At 40.2% G+C, this 15,330-nt stretch overlaps 1 protein-coding gene across 3 annotated transcripts; it reads left to right on the forward strand.

The window, feature by feature from the left end:
• The first annotated feature begins 89 nt into the window (after nt 1-89).
• LOC139679291 (acyl-coenzyme A synthetase ACSM4, mitochondrial-like) lies at nt 90-11,930 on the forward strand. 3 transcript variants are annotated; one of them, XM_071570889.1, is made up of 14 exons: nt 90-195; nt 1,881-2,146; nt 3,016-3,226; nt 3,666-3,873; nt 4,240-4,383; nt 5,106-5,262; nt 5,880-5,959; nt 6,706-6,829; nt 7,334-7,414; nt 7,519-7,620; nt 7,983-8,110; nt 8,800-8,899; nt 9,699-9,818; nt 10,643-11,930. In XM_071570889.1, exons 2-14 carry the CDS (start codon nt 1,949-1,951, stop codon nt 10,727-10,729), a joined length of 1,740 nt encoding a protein of 579 aa, XP_071426990.1. In that variant the 5' UTR covers nt 90-195; nt 1,881-1,948; the 3' UTR covers nt 10,730-11,930. The 3 variants fall into 3 exon arrangements, with proteins under 3 accessions (XP_071426990.1, XP_071426989.1, XP_071426992.1); XM_071570888.1 differs by having other exon boundaries at nt 95-294; XM_071570891.1 differs by lacking the exon at nt 90-195 and adding an exon at nt 1,112-1,159.
• Nucleotides 11,931-15,330: the final 3,400 nt, after the last annotated feature.

Consider the following 15,330-nt stretch of genomic DNA (forward strand, 5'->3'; position numbering starts at 1 on the left):
AAGGTGCAAATTATGCACCATTAACACTGGTGTAAATGATTACAAGAACAAGGTTACTTTATGGAAAGAGTTTTGCTCCTTGGGCTGGTTTGTTTCACATTCTGTTCTCGTTACTTCAGAAGCAGCAAAGGATACAGTAGGAAGGGTTTCACTCCAAATCCTCTTTGGCAGAACATCCGGGTTTCGCCTCTCCAGGTAAAGGCTCCTCTTTGCAGTGCCTCGTTGGGAAACATGTCCTGAAGGAAGAGGATCTCCCCCAGACAGCTCTCAGTGTCTTCTGGCCACAGCAGGCAGGTCAGGAAAATGTTGTTTCTCTGAATTCCTCAGCCTGATGAGCACTGAGCAGAAGCAGATGGTACTAAATCAGGAAAAATAATTTCTGGTTCTCACAGTCATTCAGAGGACTTGGCCATTACTGGCTCTTCTCCTCAATTCTCTTATTTAATTTTCACATTTTTATATCCTTGTCCTATGAGTCTTTCTCATGAGGAAATTATGTCCTCTAGGACTATTTACAGCTGGTCACTGTTTCTCTGCCACCATCTCCATGGTGTATAGAGAATACCAGGAATTATTTGTGGGTTTGACAAAGTATCTGTTCTGGGGGGACAATCTGCATCCAGAATTTTATGTTATCAGATATTGCTGAAAAGATTGTGTTAAATTCTGGGTATTATTGGGATTAATTTGCCTGATAGGCAGATTAAATATTACTGTAAAAGCTTCTGCTGAGGAATAGGGAAATAATTCCAATGTTAAATAAGTTACTTTTTCTTGAGGAATACAATTTGACTAAAACTGACATCCGTGCATCAGAGATGTGAGGATAAATGGTTATGGTTGAAGGCACGAGACAAAGGGCAAATGACTGCAAAATAAACCTGGGACAAAGGGCAAAACTTTGTGGCTTCTTTCAGACCACAGAAACTCTTCATGTAAAAAAAAGTTGATTAAGAGTTTACCTGTAATTTTGTTTGTGGATTCATCCTTTCTAAGAACAGGAATGAAATGACCCTGTATTTCAAGAGTCTCTCATCCTGAACCTTGTACTGAGTTTAGTAACTGAGTAATTGAGTTTAGTGGTTGAAAAAGGCAAATCAATAGTTGGATTCAGGTTCTAAAATCATCAGAGGCCTCCAGGACTCCCCTGGCTCTGACTGTGGGTATTTCCAGACATGACCCAGTTTCTTTCCCCCCAGTCTTTCTATATTTACACTTATGAGTAGCCTCTGAATAGCATTAGAATTTTTAGAGTTGAGCACCATTCCGAAGTAATCTTTTGGTCTGCAGAGAATAAGAGCAGCAACATTATTATATTATAAAAAGAGATATAAAAGAGCAGTGATGGAAAGGAAGAAATTAATTGGCATTGAGAGCTTTAGAATCATTAGAATACAGATTGAAGAGGGCATTTACAGGAAGAAAATGTCTATAACAAATTTGTCTAGAACAAATAAGGGATTATTGAAGTGAATGCTCTTGGGATGGATGTGGTGAATGGATATACCAGTCAGCAACTGTTGAAGCTAAAGCAGTGAGAGTCTTGGTGGGAGTAGCCTGGAAACATCTACAAAATAAAAAGAAATGGAGAATTAGCTAGTGAATGCTTTGGAGGAAGAAGCACGAACCTTCCTCCAATCTAAGCCATAACAACGGATGTTGTTTTTGAGTATGGAGAGTTGTGGGGAATTAATTAAAAAATGAAAAATATGAGAAAGCAGGATAAGAAGCATCACATTTAATTGGAGTGTTACAATCATCAGCCTGTCTTGTAACTCGCCTAAGTGACTTCAATTAAAAACTCATTAATTCATAACTGGATTGTCTTTGGATAATCTCACTATTATTTTTCTCTTTTTGTTGTTTTTTTTTTGTTGCAGGATTCATAGCAACACTTCTGCTCATTTTCTTACCTAATCTACAGCATCTACATACATCATCTTCTGCCATGAAGTTGTTTAAATTGCAGTGTCTAAAATTCCTGTGGACTCTGAAGCCTCCTAACAGGCCTTTCCATGGGCACCGCAGGCTGCTTTGCTCTGATGTGTATTCCCAGTATGAGTCCATCAGGAGGGGCAAACAGGAAATACCAAAGTACTTTAACTTTGCGAGTGATGTACTGGACAAATGGTCTGAGATTGAAAAGGTAGATGATCTTTTGTTGTGCCAATGAGATATTCTAATCTGAAATTCATTTGAAACAATTTGGCATTTTTTCTTTATAAAAAAATCAATTGTCAAAAGCATTTTTTATTAAGAAATCATACAAAAACTCACTCTTGCTTGCTGTATTTTGAAAGTGACTCTGCCCATCGGTGCTCCCTATTTAGGCAGAAAAAACAGTGGTAAGTCCCTTTTGACTTTGATTTAATCTTGGAAGGGCTGTGCCTTTTTACTTCTGCAGACTGTAATATTAAATATTCACATAATAAAATACAGGAAAAATAACAATAGCATTGCGTGCTAGGGACAATTCTCCCACAAATGTTCAATTGCCTTGCCCCAGAGTAGATGCTGCATTTATCCAGATTCCCTGTAGCTGGAGGCCACTTATTCTCCCTCTTCCTGAGCCATCAGACCAGAAGGACTTATCCCAGGGTACTGTCTTGTCCTGTTTTATTTTGTTCTCTGCCTGTGCTGCTTCTGTTTAACAGCATTCCACAACTTTATCCAGAATATCAGGAGTATTATGTGATATATTTCACACTATTTGTTATTTTGTAGGAGCATTAATGCACAGCATAAGGCTTGAACTGAAACAGGATCCGGACTAGGACTTGGGTCTGGAGACAAACAGGCTGGTAAACATTTCAGGTTCAGAGAAGGAGAACCTGTTGGGAATACCTGAGCTTGATGAATAGCAAATCTCAACACATGAAGTATAAGGGGAAAACACTACCTTATATGCCAGTTGTGAAATACTCAGGTCTTCCCTAATCTGCAGGTGTTTGTGTGTTATAACTCCATGGTCTTCCAGGAGAAAATATTTTGTGTTTGAATCCCAATGCTTTGTAGGCTGGAAAGAGACCATCAAACCCTGCATTTTGGTGGATAAATGGAGAAGGAGAAGAAGTGAAGTGGAGCTTTGAGGAGCTGGGGTTCCTGTCTCGGAAAGTGGCCAATGTGCTGACTAAAGAATGTGGACTGCAGAAAGGGGACAGACTTGTCGTGATCCTGCCACGAATCCCAGAATGGTGGCTGGTGAATGTGGCTTGTATGAGAGCAGGTCAGTGAGCACATCTGAGACTGGTAAATGGTTATTACACATGGGTTGAGAGGATGAAGAGTGTATATAAAGGAAAAGGTTTATAAAAGAAAAGTAGTGTAATAATCCAGTGAATGGTAATAAACCACTGAATGGCACAGTTGCCGATTATGCAGGCAGTCCTGAAGGATTTGCATTAGGTCCCATAGGTCAGGTAGCCTGTGCAGCAGGCATGAAGATGCCAGAGGGCAGGAAAGAGCCATGGAAATCACCAGGCAGGTCCACATTTCATTCCTTACAGGAGATCACAAGCACCTGCATCAATGTAGTATAACTGTCTGGCTGAGGAACACCAGGGCAAATCCATATCAGAGCTCAGTTTGGGAATAGTTCTGGTTCTTAGGAAAGAATCAGATGTTAAAAAAAATGCCAACCTGAACCAACTTTATCACTCTTCCAGGAATTGTCTTAATTCCAGGAGTATCCCAGTTATCAGCCAAGGACATACAGTATAGACTCCAGGCATCAAAGGCCACGTGCATCATTACCACTGACAAACTGGCTCCTGCAGTGGATTCAGTGGCACCTGAGTGCCAGTCTCTGAAAACCAAGCTCATGGTGTCCCAGGGCAGCAGGGAGGGATGGCTGAACTTCGCTGAGCTGTGCAGGTGAGTAGGGGTTAGTGCCACTGCAGCCACGACACAGAAAGCAGACCTGCTCTCCACAAGTGCTCATTTCCACTGGCAGCAAATATTCATCAACTGCCATCATTAATCATAACTGCTCTACTGCTAATCCACAGTCTCTGTTAGCAGAGACATTTGCTAACAGTGGTCTCTTTCTTGGATGCTTCTACCCTGTTATTTTTAAGGGGAGGTCTGTTTTGAGGAAGTAAAACATCACATTATTTTCGTCTAATTTGGTAAAAATCTGTGAAGCTTATTCGAGGCAAGAGTTCTGCAATACTTCATTACATTCTGAAGCCTGTATAAAGTAACCACTGAAATCATAATTACATTCTCTTTTTCTTAAAGAAACCAAGCTGCTGACCATTCCTGTGCCAAAACAAGGATTCAAGACCCAATGATTATCTTTTTTACCAGTGGAACTACAGGTTCTCCAAAGATGACTCAACATTCCCAGGGTAGTCTTGGTTTCAGACCCCTTTTAAGCGAAAGGTATGAAAGGCTTGAGCCTGGTGGAACATAAGATAATAGAAGATACATACTATAACTAGTGAAAAATTACTGAGTAGCAAACACCTCTGTACAGCTCCAGTCCTTCTCCCTTTGAAATCAGAGTACAAACTCCAGCAGATTTCCAGGGGAGTAGGATCACCCCCTATTTTTCATTTAATATCTCTGGCCCTCTTTCTAAGGTGGTTCAAAGGACAGCCATCAGATGGTAATATTATAGTCAAATAACCAAGAGATACCACACTGTGCTGCAAAAATCTTTGTGACCTGTAGATGAGCAGAGGCAGAGTTTGTTGGTTGCACAAGTCACTCGGTCTCTCAGCAGCCTTAGAACTGAAATACCTGGTATCCAACACAGAATCCATGAATGCTACAGCTTCAGCCCCATCTTCCTATGTAGTGGAAAGCCACTGCATTGAAATTCAGACCCCTCTCCCTGCCTTACTCTATCCTATGTTGTGACTGACATCATATATATAGGTTATACATATGTGGTTTTCTATATATGTATTTGTGCAAACATATAGACAGGTGTCCTTTTATCCTAGAACAAGCTCATAAAATAAACTTAGAGTGTGCAGAGCACTTGTATCTTTTCAGAAATATTGGGCTAGTTTGGTTTATTTTTTATTTGTCTGTGGTTTGAGTTTTTTAAGCAAATATTTTTCATTATCTTTTCATTCATTGTTTTACTGCTCTCTCAGGTACTGGTTGGATTTGACACCTTCGGGCACGATATGGAACACAGCAGACACAGGATGGATACTGACTTCAGTAGCATCTGTTTTTGATCCTTGGGCTTTTGGATCATGCATCTTTATACATAACCTCCCACAGGCTGAATCATCAGTCATTCTAAATGTAAGGAAAAAAACTCATGGAAATGTGTTAAGGGGAGAAAGGGCACAAAAAGTAATTCTTAACAGCATCCATAGATTTCATGAGTGTTGTGTCCATAGTTGTGTTCGAAATGCTGCATCTGTTGTGTAAAGCCCATACTTGCATTTCAATGTATACAGAAAGGGCTAAACCTATGATTCATTTGTGCATTTTGCCCAAAGCTGGTGAAAATCACCCAAATGCAGCACTAATTGCTTGCCACTCATTCTAGTGACTGTGAAAGTAATATCAGTCAGTATTAATGCAGACTGAAACTGAAGAATTTCACTGCCCATAGAGGCCAAGAAGAAAGTGAAAACCTCCCTCTGATGTAGACAAAGATGGGCTTATTCTGGCCATGCCCCAGGCTGTGGAGTCTGTTTGTTGTGTATTAGCCTGGCATTTTGTCCAGTCAAACATATTGTCAATCTCTGCATATTGCACCGACTGCAGGAGGGCTCATCACCCAGCTGAGAGCATGTGGTGCTTTTACACAGGAGGCAAATGTAATTCTCCTTTCCACGTCACCTGCTTCCTGTACATTCACAAGGTAGTTTTGTGTCTGAGCTTCACGTGTCCATCTTGTTTTAACTCATTAGACTCTCTGCAGATTCCCAATCGACGTGCTGGTCGGTGCTCCAACGCTGTTCCGCATGCTGGTGCAAAGTGATCTCTCCAAGTACGTCAGGAAATTATTTACTAATGTTTAATTTACACTAACTAAGCTTCAGTGATCTCTCATATTTAGCCTCTTGACAAAAAATAGGGCAGTAATTTAGTTCAAAATATTCTTCATGAAACGGCCATCATACAAAATTTGAGTTTTGCTGAGTTTTATGCTCAAACATAGAGAAACTTGATGCTTTCACTTTAAAATTTAAGACTTCTGCTACTGAAGTTGTGAGCAAACTCCTGTTAAATTCTTTATCATAATTTTGAATTCCTGCATTAATTGTCCATTCTTTGGGAAGGAATTCATCCTAAAAAGTGCATGTCAGCATAACTACAAGGGACTGACTGCTTGTGGCAGTTGTTCATCATCCCCTGCTCCAATTCTCATGGCTGTCACTGTTCCTTCTTCCCCTCTTGCACTTTCTCACTTGGCCTGTTGCAGAGGGTCAGCAATCAGGGCCCTGGCTCAGCAAATCAGCCTGTGGTTAGATATAATCCCAGCTGACCTCAGCAAAACTTTTATTTTTTACATGTGCTTAACTCTGACTGCCACTGGTCACATGCATAGTGTTGAGTACAGACTGATGGCCTCGTTGTATCAGGAGCTGAAGGATCAGGTATTCTCTGATTTCCCCACTTCATGGGACTAACTCTCCCAGTTAACAGCTCTCCCATATTGTTCACAGTTGTGTGCTCCTTGTCTTGCCTGATAGATTTAAGGACTGCCTCTCTTGTTTTTAACTTCCTATGAAGATACAAATTCATGAACCTGAGGTACTGCATCAGTGGAGGGGAACCACTCAACCCAGAAGTCATGGAGCAGTGGAAGAGCCACACTGGGCTGGACATCCATGAAGTCTATGGTCAAACTGAAACGGTACCTCTGCAGGGTCAATGTGCTCTAATCTTTGGAACTCCTTTTTGCTTTATGATATTTTAAGGTTTGCTTTGAAAGAATACAATCTGTTTCCTCCTTCACATTTCTGTGAATGTTTCAGCAATCTCCTCCCCTGATAACCTTTGAAAGAAGGCCCTGTCCTGGCTCTCAATCACAGAAACACGGGTTGGTGGGAGGAAATGTGCCCTAATATTTCCACAAATGTACATAGGCAAATTCCGAGTAACTGTGGTGGTCAAGAGGGCAGAATTTGAATCTAAGGGAAGATGACTGGTTAGCAGAGGGCATTAATTCTTCACAGATAATGGAGCATGACTCTTTCAGGGAGTTTCATGATTTTGCTTATCCGTACCATATAGCACTGCATAGAGGATCCTCTGAATCTTAATTCCTTACTTTGGAATTAGTCTAGAGAGTACATTTAATGAATTGAGTGTGAATGTAGTGACTTTATATTACAAACCTTTGGTTTGATTTTTACAGGGAATAATCTGCTCTGTTTTTAAAGGAATGAAGATTAAACCTGGATCAATGGGGAAGGCAGCTCCCCTTTATGATGTTCAGGTTTGTTGACTGCTCTTCAGATTCTGTCACTGGGGCTTTCTATTTGTTTGGGTTTGGGGTTTGTTTTCCCATTGGACTAATATATGTGTTGTTTTTCCTTCTAGATCGTAGACAAAAGTGCTAATATCCTGCCTCCAGGACAACAGGGGGAAATTGCTGTCAGAAGCAAACCTATGAGACCACTTGGTTTTTTCTCTGAATATGTAGTAAGGATTTTATTTTATTCCTAACCAACACCAATCTCCACCAAAATCTCTCCAATTGCACAGTGGTTCAAAAGGCTGAGTATTTTTAACCAGTTCATTATTCATTACTACAGTAATTTGTTTATTTGTTTTGGTGAATGTTAGAAAAGGGAAGAATTTGCTCAAGATAGAGTTTAATTTTTTTAAAGCATAACAATTCTCTTAAAGCTATTTTATTGTATTTTATAACAATATCAGTACAATTCTTAAACATCTTTGACTGAAAAATTAAATTCCAGTGCATTTGGCAGTATCTGCATTATAGCACAGTGCACAGTTAATGCGTGCTCCAAATCTAAACTACTGTTTCTAAACCACTTAAGGATAACCCTAAGAAAACTGCAGAAAGTGAACGGGGGGATTTTTATGTCACTGGAGACAGAGGGACTGTGGACAAAGAAGGATATTTTCAGTTTATTGGAAGAGACGATGACATCATCATTTCTTCAGGGTCAGTCTATACACTTCCTTCCTAAATCTGCCATTGCATAGTCTTACATGTTGCATTCCTGGTCAGCTTCTGACATAATAATGCTGTGATGAATGTATTCAGCTCTTGACCTTGGAATACTTGCTTTTATTATTAGCCTTTCACAGACCTGCAGTATCATCTTGGTGAAATCAGTGGCATCTCTGTATCCATTTCCTCTGCATCCATTTCCTCTGTTTCAGCAAAGAATGAAGACTTCAGCTGGCAGAGGAGGGATTTTTATCTAGTTCATTTTTTGACTAAAATTGAAGGACATCTCTATTGGATTCAAAGAGCGTTTGAAACATTTTATCATTAACATAATTAATTCAATCAATTTGATATTGTATGATGTGATACCATAATGTGGCACCAGCTGCTACTGCAGACCCAGCTATCAGGGAGGGATGAAGCTCCAGATTAGGAGCCCCAAGGAGAGGGGAGAGATGGAGAGGTACCCACAGCCCCAGCAGTCCTCTACCACATGGCCACTATGAAATACTCCTTCTTTCTAACGCAAACCGCTTCCCCATTTTGCCTACAGTTTCTACAGTTAGTTGTTGATTTCCTCTGGTTTGGAGTTTTTTCTTCAATAGGACAATTAAAAAACATTTGCTACTAGTTTTCCGCCTAAAGAAGAGCTAAATCCCATTTTGTTTTTTCTTCCCTAGGTATCGCATTGGGCCATTTGAAGTAGAGAGTGCCCTGATAGAGCACCCAGCTGTGGCTGAGGCAGCTGCTGTCAGCAGCCCAGACCCCCTCAGAGGAGAGGTAATGATGCTGAGTGGTGGAGGAGGAGAGCAATGTGCTTCTCTAAACATATGACAATATAAAGAAATTCCTACTTTACTGAATAATGTACAGCTCTAAGGCAGTCATGTCATCTTAGAATCATGGAATCCTTTAGGCTGGAAAAGACTCTAGGGTCCTTGAGTCCAACCACTACCCCAACACTGCCAATCGACCCCTAAACCATGTCCCTAAGCACCACATCTACTTCTACCATGGATAATCCTGCTTGGGGTGACAAGCAAAATCCCTTCCCATTGACACACCTTTGCTCTTCTGAGTTTCTTTTCATGCCGAGAGGGTCTCCTTTGTGGAGAATTTTACAGTGATGTTTACTTGCTCCTTGTACTTAAACATTTTTCTATACACTGACAGTGTCATTTATTACTGTCTTGGTATAGCCAAAGTTACACTGTAACTGCTCTAGCATTAGACCTGGGCTAGAGGGATGGTGAGAGCACAGTCCTGTGCTGGGGTAACAGGGCTGTCTGCTGTCAGTGTGAACTTCACAAACAAACTGTCCCTCAGCCTCAGGGAGAACTCTACAGAGACACCTGTTGTTGCCCCTTCCTCTTCACTGCTGAAAGAGCAAAGGCTCTTGCTTTGCCATGAGGGCAGGAAGACTGTGCTTTCAACTTTCCCTTCTGCACATACATGGGCACAATTTCTGACATTGTGCTGGTTTCCCTGTTCCTCTCTTTTGAGTGTCATGACTCTGAGCAGTGCTGCTTACTGGTAACCTGTGTATCAGCTCTTAAAAATGGATGGTCTTATCTTACAGGTTGTGAAAGCATTTGTGGTTCTGTCCCCAGCTTTTTCATCCAGTGACCTGAAGAGCTTAACCCGTGACTTGCAGGACCATGTCAAGAAAACTACTGCTCCATATAAATACCCTAGAAAGGTAAATGCTTCTGAGGAGAAACTTTAAACCAGGACACCCTTCTGTAAGTCTCAGGAGAATTACTATTTAGATCTTCATGATTCACTTGAAAGAGACAGTGGTAAAGATTCACCTAGACCATTGGCTGCAGAAAATCTTCTTTAAATAACATTGGTTTACATTGTTTTTCATGCATTTAAGTGTTCGTTTAAACCTCTAAGAAACTTCTAGGCTTCATACATCCTAGCTGGATCTGCATGTTCTAAGTCAGGCCCACAATCATAATTCTCCAATTTAACCTTCAGCCAAGCACTTGCTGGTGCCTTTAGGGTAGCACATCACTGAATCTGAATAAGCTTTTATCTCCTGCTCCTCACAGTCAATAAATAAGAGGCAAGCCCAAGAAGACACACTTGGTGTTTCTCAGTAATCCCAGCACTACAGAAAAAAGCCCCTAGCAGTGCCTTAGTTCACTTGTGCAGAACTCACAGAAACTAAGAACCATTAAGGACTTTGTGTCTGTAACATCCCTTTTACTCCTTTTTGTAACTCATCTCTGACCACTGATACCATTTAGGAATTCATCTTCTGTTGTGGTGCTCATGTTACTATACTGAGGTTGGTTAGCTTGTTAGCTCCACAGATATTTGGCCATCTGGGCAACCAAAGAAATGATTTCACAAGTGGCACAATGTGCTGCCTTGAGTTGTCTTGGACATGATCCTTTAGACAGGCAGTTCTTACTGACAAGAGTCCTCTCAGTTTTCCACATATGCTGGCAGCTAGTCTTGGAAAACATGCTACATAGAACATGCTGCATTGTTTTATCTCTTTGTTTTATTTAGGTGGAATTTGTCCAAGAGCTGCCAAAGACAGTCACTGGGAAGATCAAGAGGAATGAATTAAGAAACAAAGAGTGGGGACGGATGTAGCACTGTTGGGAATTTAACAAATCTTCTTTCATTCCATTAGCACTACATAAATTTCACTAATACAACAGCCCTCATTCTGATCTCTTCTTGTTAAGTGCTTGATCATCAAAAGCTACAAATAACACCAAGATGTGATATTTGCCCCTGTTTGCTAAGCTTCCAATGTAAGGACCTGACAGGACCTAATGTTGTCTTCTTACACTGAAACTACAGATGAACTTATATTAGACATCACTGGGATTATATACAGGGAAATGAAATGTTCCTTCACCTAATCAAATTGTGTCTATGAACATAAATGTATCCTAATTTATCCGAATCTGGTTTTACCAATTCAATACAGTTATAAATATTTAATTTTGAATGACTGTTTGAATGACTAGTTGAACAGAGAAAGGTAGTGCTGGATGTTACAATAACACAGGGTTTGAATACACCAGCGTGGTTGAAAACCTCAACTGCCAATAATCACCCTGTCAGGTTCCTCAGCACAGTCAGTGTGCAGTGGTCACAGATTACCAGGCTGGAAGGGTATGGCAGGTCTGGGGGAATCTCAGCATGACTTTCACATCTCCTTGCTGCTGGCAGGGGGCTGTGCAGGGGTAAAACTGCTACAGCCCTTCCAAGTGAGGCAGGAACCAGACACCACTTGCAGAGTATCTAGAATGGTTTAAAAGAACCCCAGGGCTTTCACATTCAGAGTTAAACATAAATAGTTCATCAGGAGCAGCAGGATAAGCGCCCCCTGGCTAAGCAATAATGCACCACCTCCCATCAAAGATCTTCAGAAAATACTTTGCTGTCTTTGCCGTCCCTCCCTTTCTGCACAGGGTTCCAATAACCATGAGGCACAGCTTTAAATTTACCTTCCCTTTCCCTGTATTACAGCTTTGTTCTGAGGGATTCATTTTTTTCTCCTTGATTCAATTAAAACAGAGGAAAAACATGTTGTGTATTTTAACTGTAATCCCATTTTTTGAGTAGAATAGCAAGAAATAGGATTAGATTTTTAAGTGCAATCATAAAAATATGTTGAAAAATATGATCTGTTCACAATTTCAGAATCTGTTTCTTTTTAAGCCCATTCAGATTTCTAATGTGAGTACTTTTTGGAAAAGTAATCCACTTTGAAGTGAAGTAATCAGATTTTTCATGTAATCCACTTATTCGATGTAAGTAATAAATTTTTAATACAATCTTATTATGATTTTGGGAAGAAATTGATTTTAAGAGAATTTTTAAAATAATCCTGGACAGATTCCTGGTTTTTGGGGTTGATCAGTGTTGGGTTTTACACAGATCTGGTTAGATTTTGCCCTGGTCTGGTGGTACCAATGGCTCATTTCAGCAGGGAAGGTTTTTGTCCTGGTGCTTTGGGATATTTCTAAAGCAATATATTCTCTATAATTTTGAATGTACATGGGAGAAATGGTTTTGAAAATAATGATAGAATAGGGGAAGTCAGACTGGCCTTTATTTTTGTAGCTGCAGTGCTGTTACTGAAAGCCACCCTTAAGCTCTGAAATGGATATTGCTTTGCTTTCCAGCTACAAAGCACATTATTGTCTGAGGTCAAAAAACACAGAAAAAACAAATGCACAAAATGCTGTGTGTAGATGACATTAATCTAAATGGATGTGAACTTGCTCTACTGAAACCAGAGGATAGTTGAAAATTTATTTCTTTAGGAGCAGAATTAGACCTCAAATCAAAAATAAAAATAAACCTCACTCTTGGGATTATTTGCATGCTAAGAGTGTTATATTTTTAAGGAAATTATAAAATATGAATATGTGTAAAATATTGTTTTGTGAGAAAATTTTTAATCAGACTTCTAGCTCTAGCCAGAACTGTGTTGTGTAGTTTCAGGATTAAACATAATCAAGGATTTCCTGGACTGAGCAGTCAATTCAGACTGTGAGATATTTCCATAACAGTCGAGCAGTTATGTGGCTGTGGGTGCAGCAGAGGTTTAGATCATCCCTGTTAGAGCACATCTCACATTTCTTATTACCTCTCTGTAGCACTTGCACTTCACACAGTGATGCTACAGCACTTGATTCAGACTAGATAAGTAGTAGTTGAACTCTGTGACCAAGACTGTATTTACTATGAGCACAAAACCACCAGCAAATCAAGAAAAAAACCCCACAGGGTTATTTACCTCCAGTTTTCCTGGTTCTGCTGTAAACTCACTGTGCACTCCCCACAAACACACCTGCTGTTGAACCAGAGCCTGGGAAAACAGCAAATGTGCTGTGTAGTAAAGCTTTTGATGACCTTTCAGGACAACTAAGTGTTATTAACTGGCTAACAAACACAAGTCCAAGGAGAGGCTGTGCCAGGAGAGTTTTGCAAGTGGATCTCGCCTCTTTCACACCCTTATGCTCTGAAATGGATATTACTTTGCTTTCCAGCTACAAAGCATGTTATTGTCTGAGGTCAAAAACACAGAGAAAACAAATGCACAAAATGCTTTATCTGTGTAGATGACATTAATGTAAATGGATCTGAACTTGCACTACTGAAACCAGAGGATAGTTGAAAAATTATTTCTTTAGGAGCAGAATTAGACCTCAAATGAAAAAGGAACTCCATTCTTAGGAGTATTTGCATGCTGACAGTATTAAATTTTTCAAGGTAATTATAAAATTTGAAGCTGAGTGAGAGAAGGTGACATGCCAGGGAGGGACAGAAGACAGGGAAAGAGAGGCTGTACACTAATGTACAGCTGATGCCAGATTGGATAGTTTAGTTCTGAGTAATTTCAGAGCTTACATTCTATTTGCAAAGGTGACCTGAAGGCTTTCAGATGGATACCCCTAACACACTGCAATTCAGCAGTTTTCCTGACACTGGCCATGCATTGATGCCTGTAGAGATTCCACATCTGGGCTCTAACAGCCTCATTCTGCCTTCCAGGCTGCCATCTGTGCTTGCTGTTTCCAGCAGCATCTCTGTTTCCCAACTCTGATTCTTAATTGGCACCCTTTATTCTATGTAGAGACAGAGAATCATCGAATCATTTTGGTTGGAAAAGGCGTTTCAGGTCATACAGTCCAACCATAATCCTAACACTGCCAAATCCACCAGCAAACCATGCTGTCTTCCAGAGCACAGATTTTGTGTCTCACCCCTTTGTCACCCAGTTTCATAGCCATGACTTTGAGTTCTTACTGTGCTCCATAGAGCTGATGGCCCATGTCTGATCTGCACATACTTTCTCCATAGAAGTGTCCATCAGATATTACAGATGATATTGACTGGCACCAGGTTTATGAAAATCTTCATATCTTTATCATACCAATTCTCATACTGTGTTTAACTCTAGAATCTGAAAACAAAGCCCCACTGATGCTATTTCCTTTCCAAAGTCACTGGTGTCACAGAATAGTTAAATATTGGTGTATGGTGGATTCCATCTGCTCTGAACTTTCTCAGCAATTACGCCTTTCTTTCAGAAGCTAATTGCAGAAATGAAATCTGTGCTCCTGGAGGAAGTAATCCCCACTATGGGATGTGATGTCTGATATGATCGAGGAGCTACAACTGCTCACAGAACTGGAGTGAACCAGGAGGAGGCAACACTTGCCAGTTAAGTACTAGGCAAGATACCTGAGGAGTTGTAAGAAGTCTCACCTGAACACAAATAACATCTCCAGGTAAGCACAAATTATTTAAACATTCTGTAACTTATAAATAAGCTTTTACTTAGTAGTTGTTCAAATACTTGGTCTTCTCAAAAATCAGCCATGTTATCTGCTAATGTAGAAAACAAAAATCAAAACAAGCTATAATGCTGTGCTTTATTCTTCTTTCTCCCCAAGAGTTTCACTTTTAGGGTGGACTACCAGAGAGCAATTACACTTTGTTACTTTTTATCAGGAAGACTGAAGTACCTTCATGCTGAAAGAGTTATTGGCTCAAAAGCCCCCATATATCTGCCTTTGTGCCATGAACATTTTACTTGAATTTCAAGTGCTGGGGTCTCCATGGAACATCCTCACTCTGGAGATTATTCCACCAGTATCACAAGACTTCTGCACCTTTGAATTTCTCAGATTATGAAGCTATTGGTCGCTGTGAGCAGGAAGTATCTGAGTACTTCAATTTTGCAAGAGATGTGCTGGACAAGTGGTCTCAAATAGAAAAGGTGGCATTTCTGACCTTGTAGATTCAGTATTTTCAGTGAAACTGTGCCATGACAGTGTGGAATGAAGTTCCCAAAAATGGCCACAGATCTTGCATGCACCAAATTAAGTAGCCTGCTTGTAGGAATCTTGAAACCTCGAGATTCTGGAATTAATGTGTTGACATTGAATATCCAGTAAGTGCAAATTATGAAAAATCAGAACTGTAAGTTGTGTAGGCACATAGGACAGTGAGAAAGAAAACAAAAAAACCCACTTAACTACCCATGAGTCTTTGAGCTTAGAAGATAAGTAGGCTGTCATGAGTCAATCACCAACATCAGCCACCAATAAATATTCACAGTTGGCCTTCCCATCTGGTCTCAAATGGTTCTTTCCTCTGTGTGACCTACACATTGCTGGTCTTAATACACAAAAGAAACCCTTTAAAATTTAAAGAAAACACCAGTG

The sequence above is a fragment of the Pithys albifrons genome, chromosome 16 (genome assembly GCF_047495875.1).
Source record: "Pithys albifrons albifrons isolate INPA30051 chromosome 16, PitAlb_v1, whole genome shotgun sequence".
In the NCBI taxonomy this organism is placed as follows: Eukaryota; Metazoa; Chordata; class Aves; order Passeriformes; family Thamnophilidae; genus Pithys; species Pithys albifrons.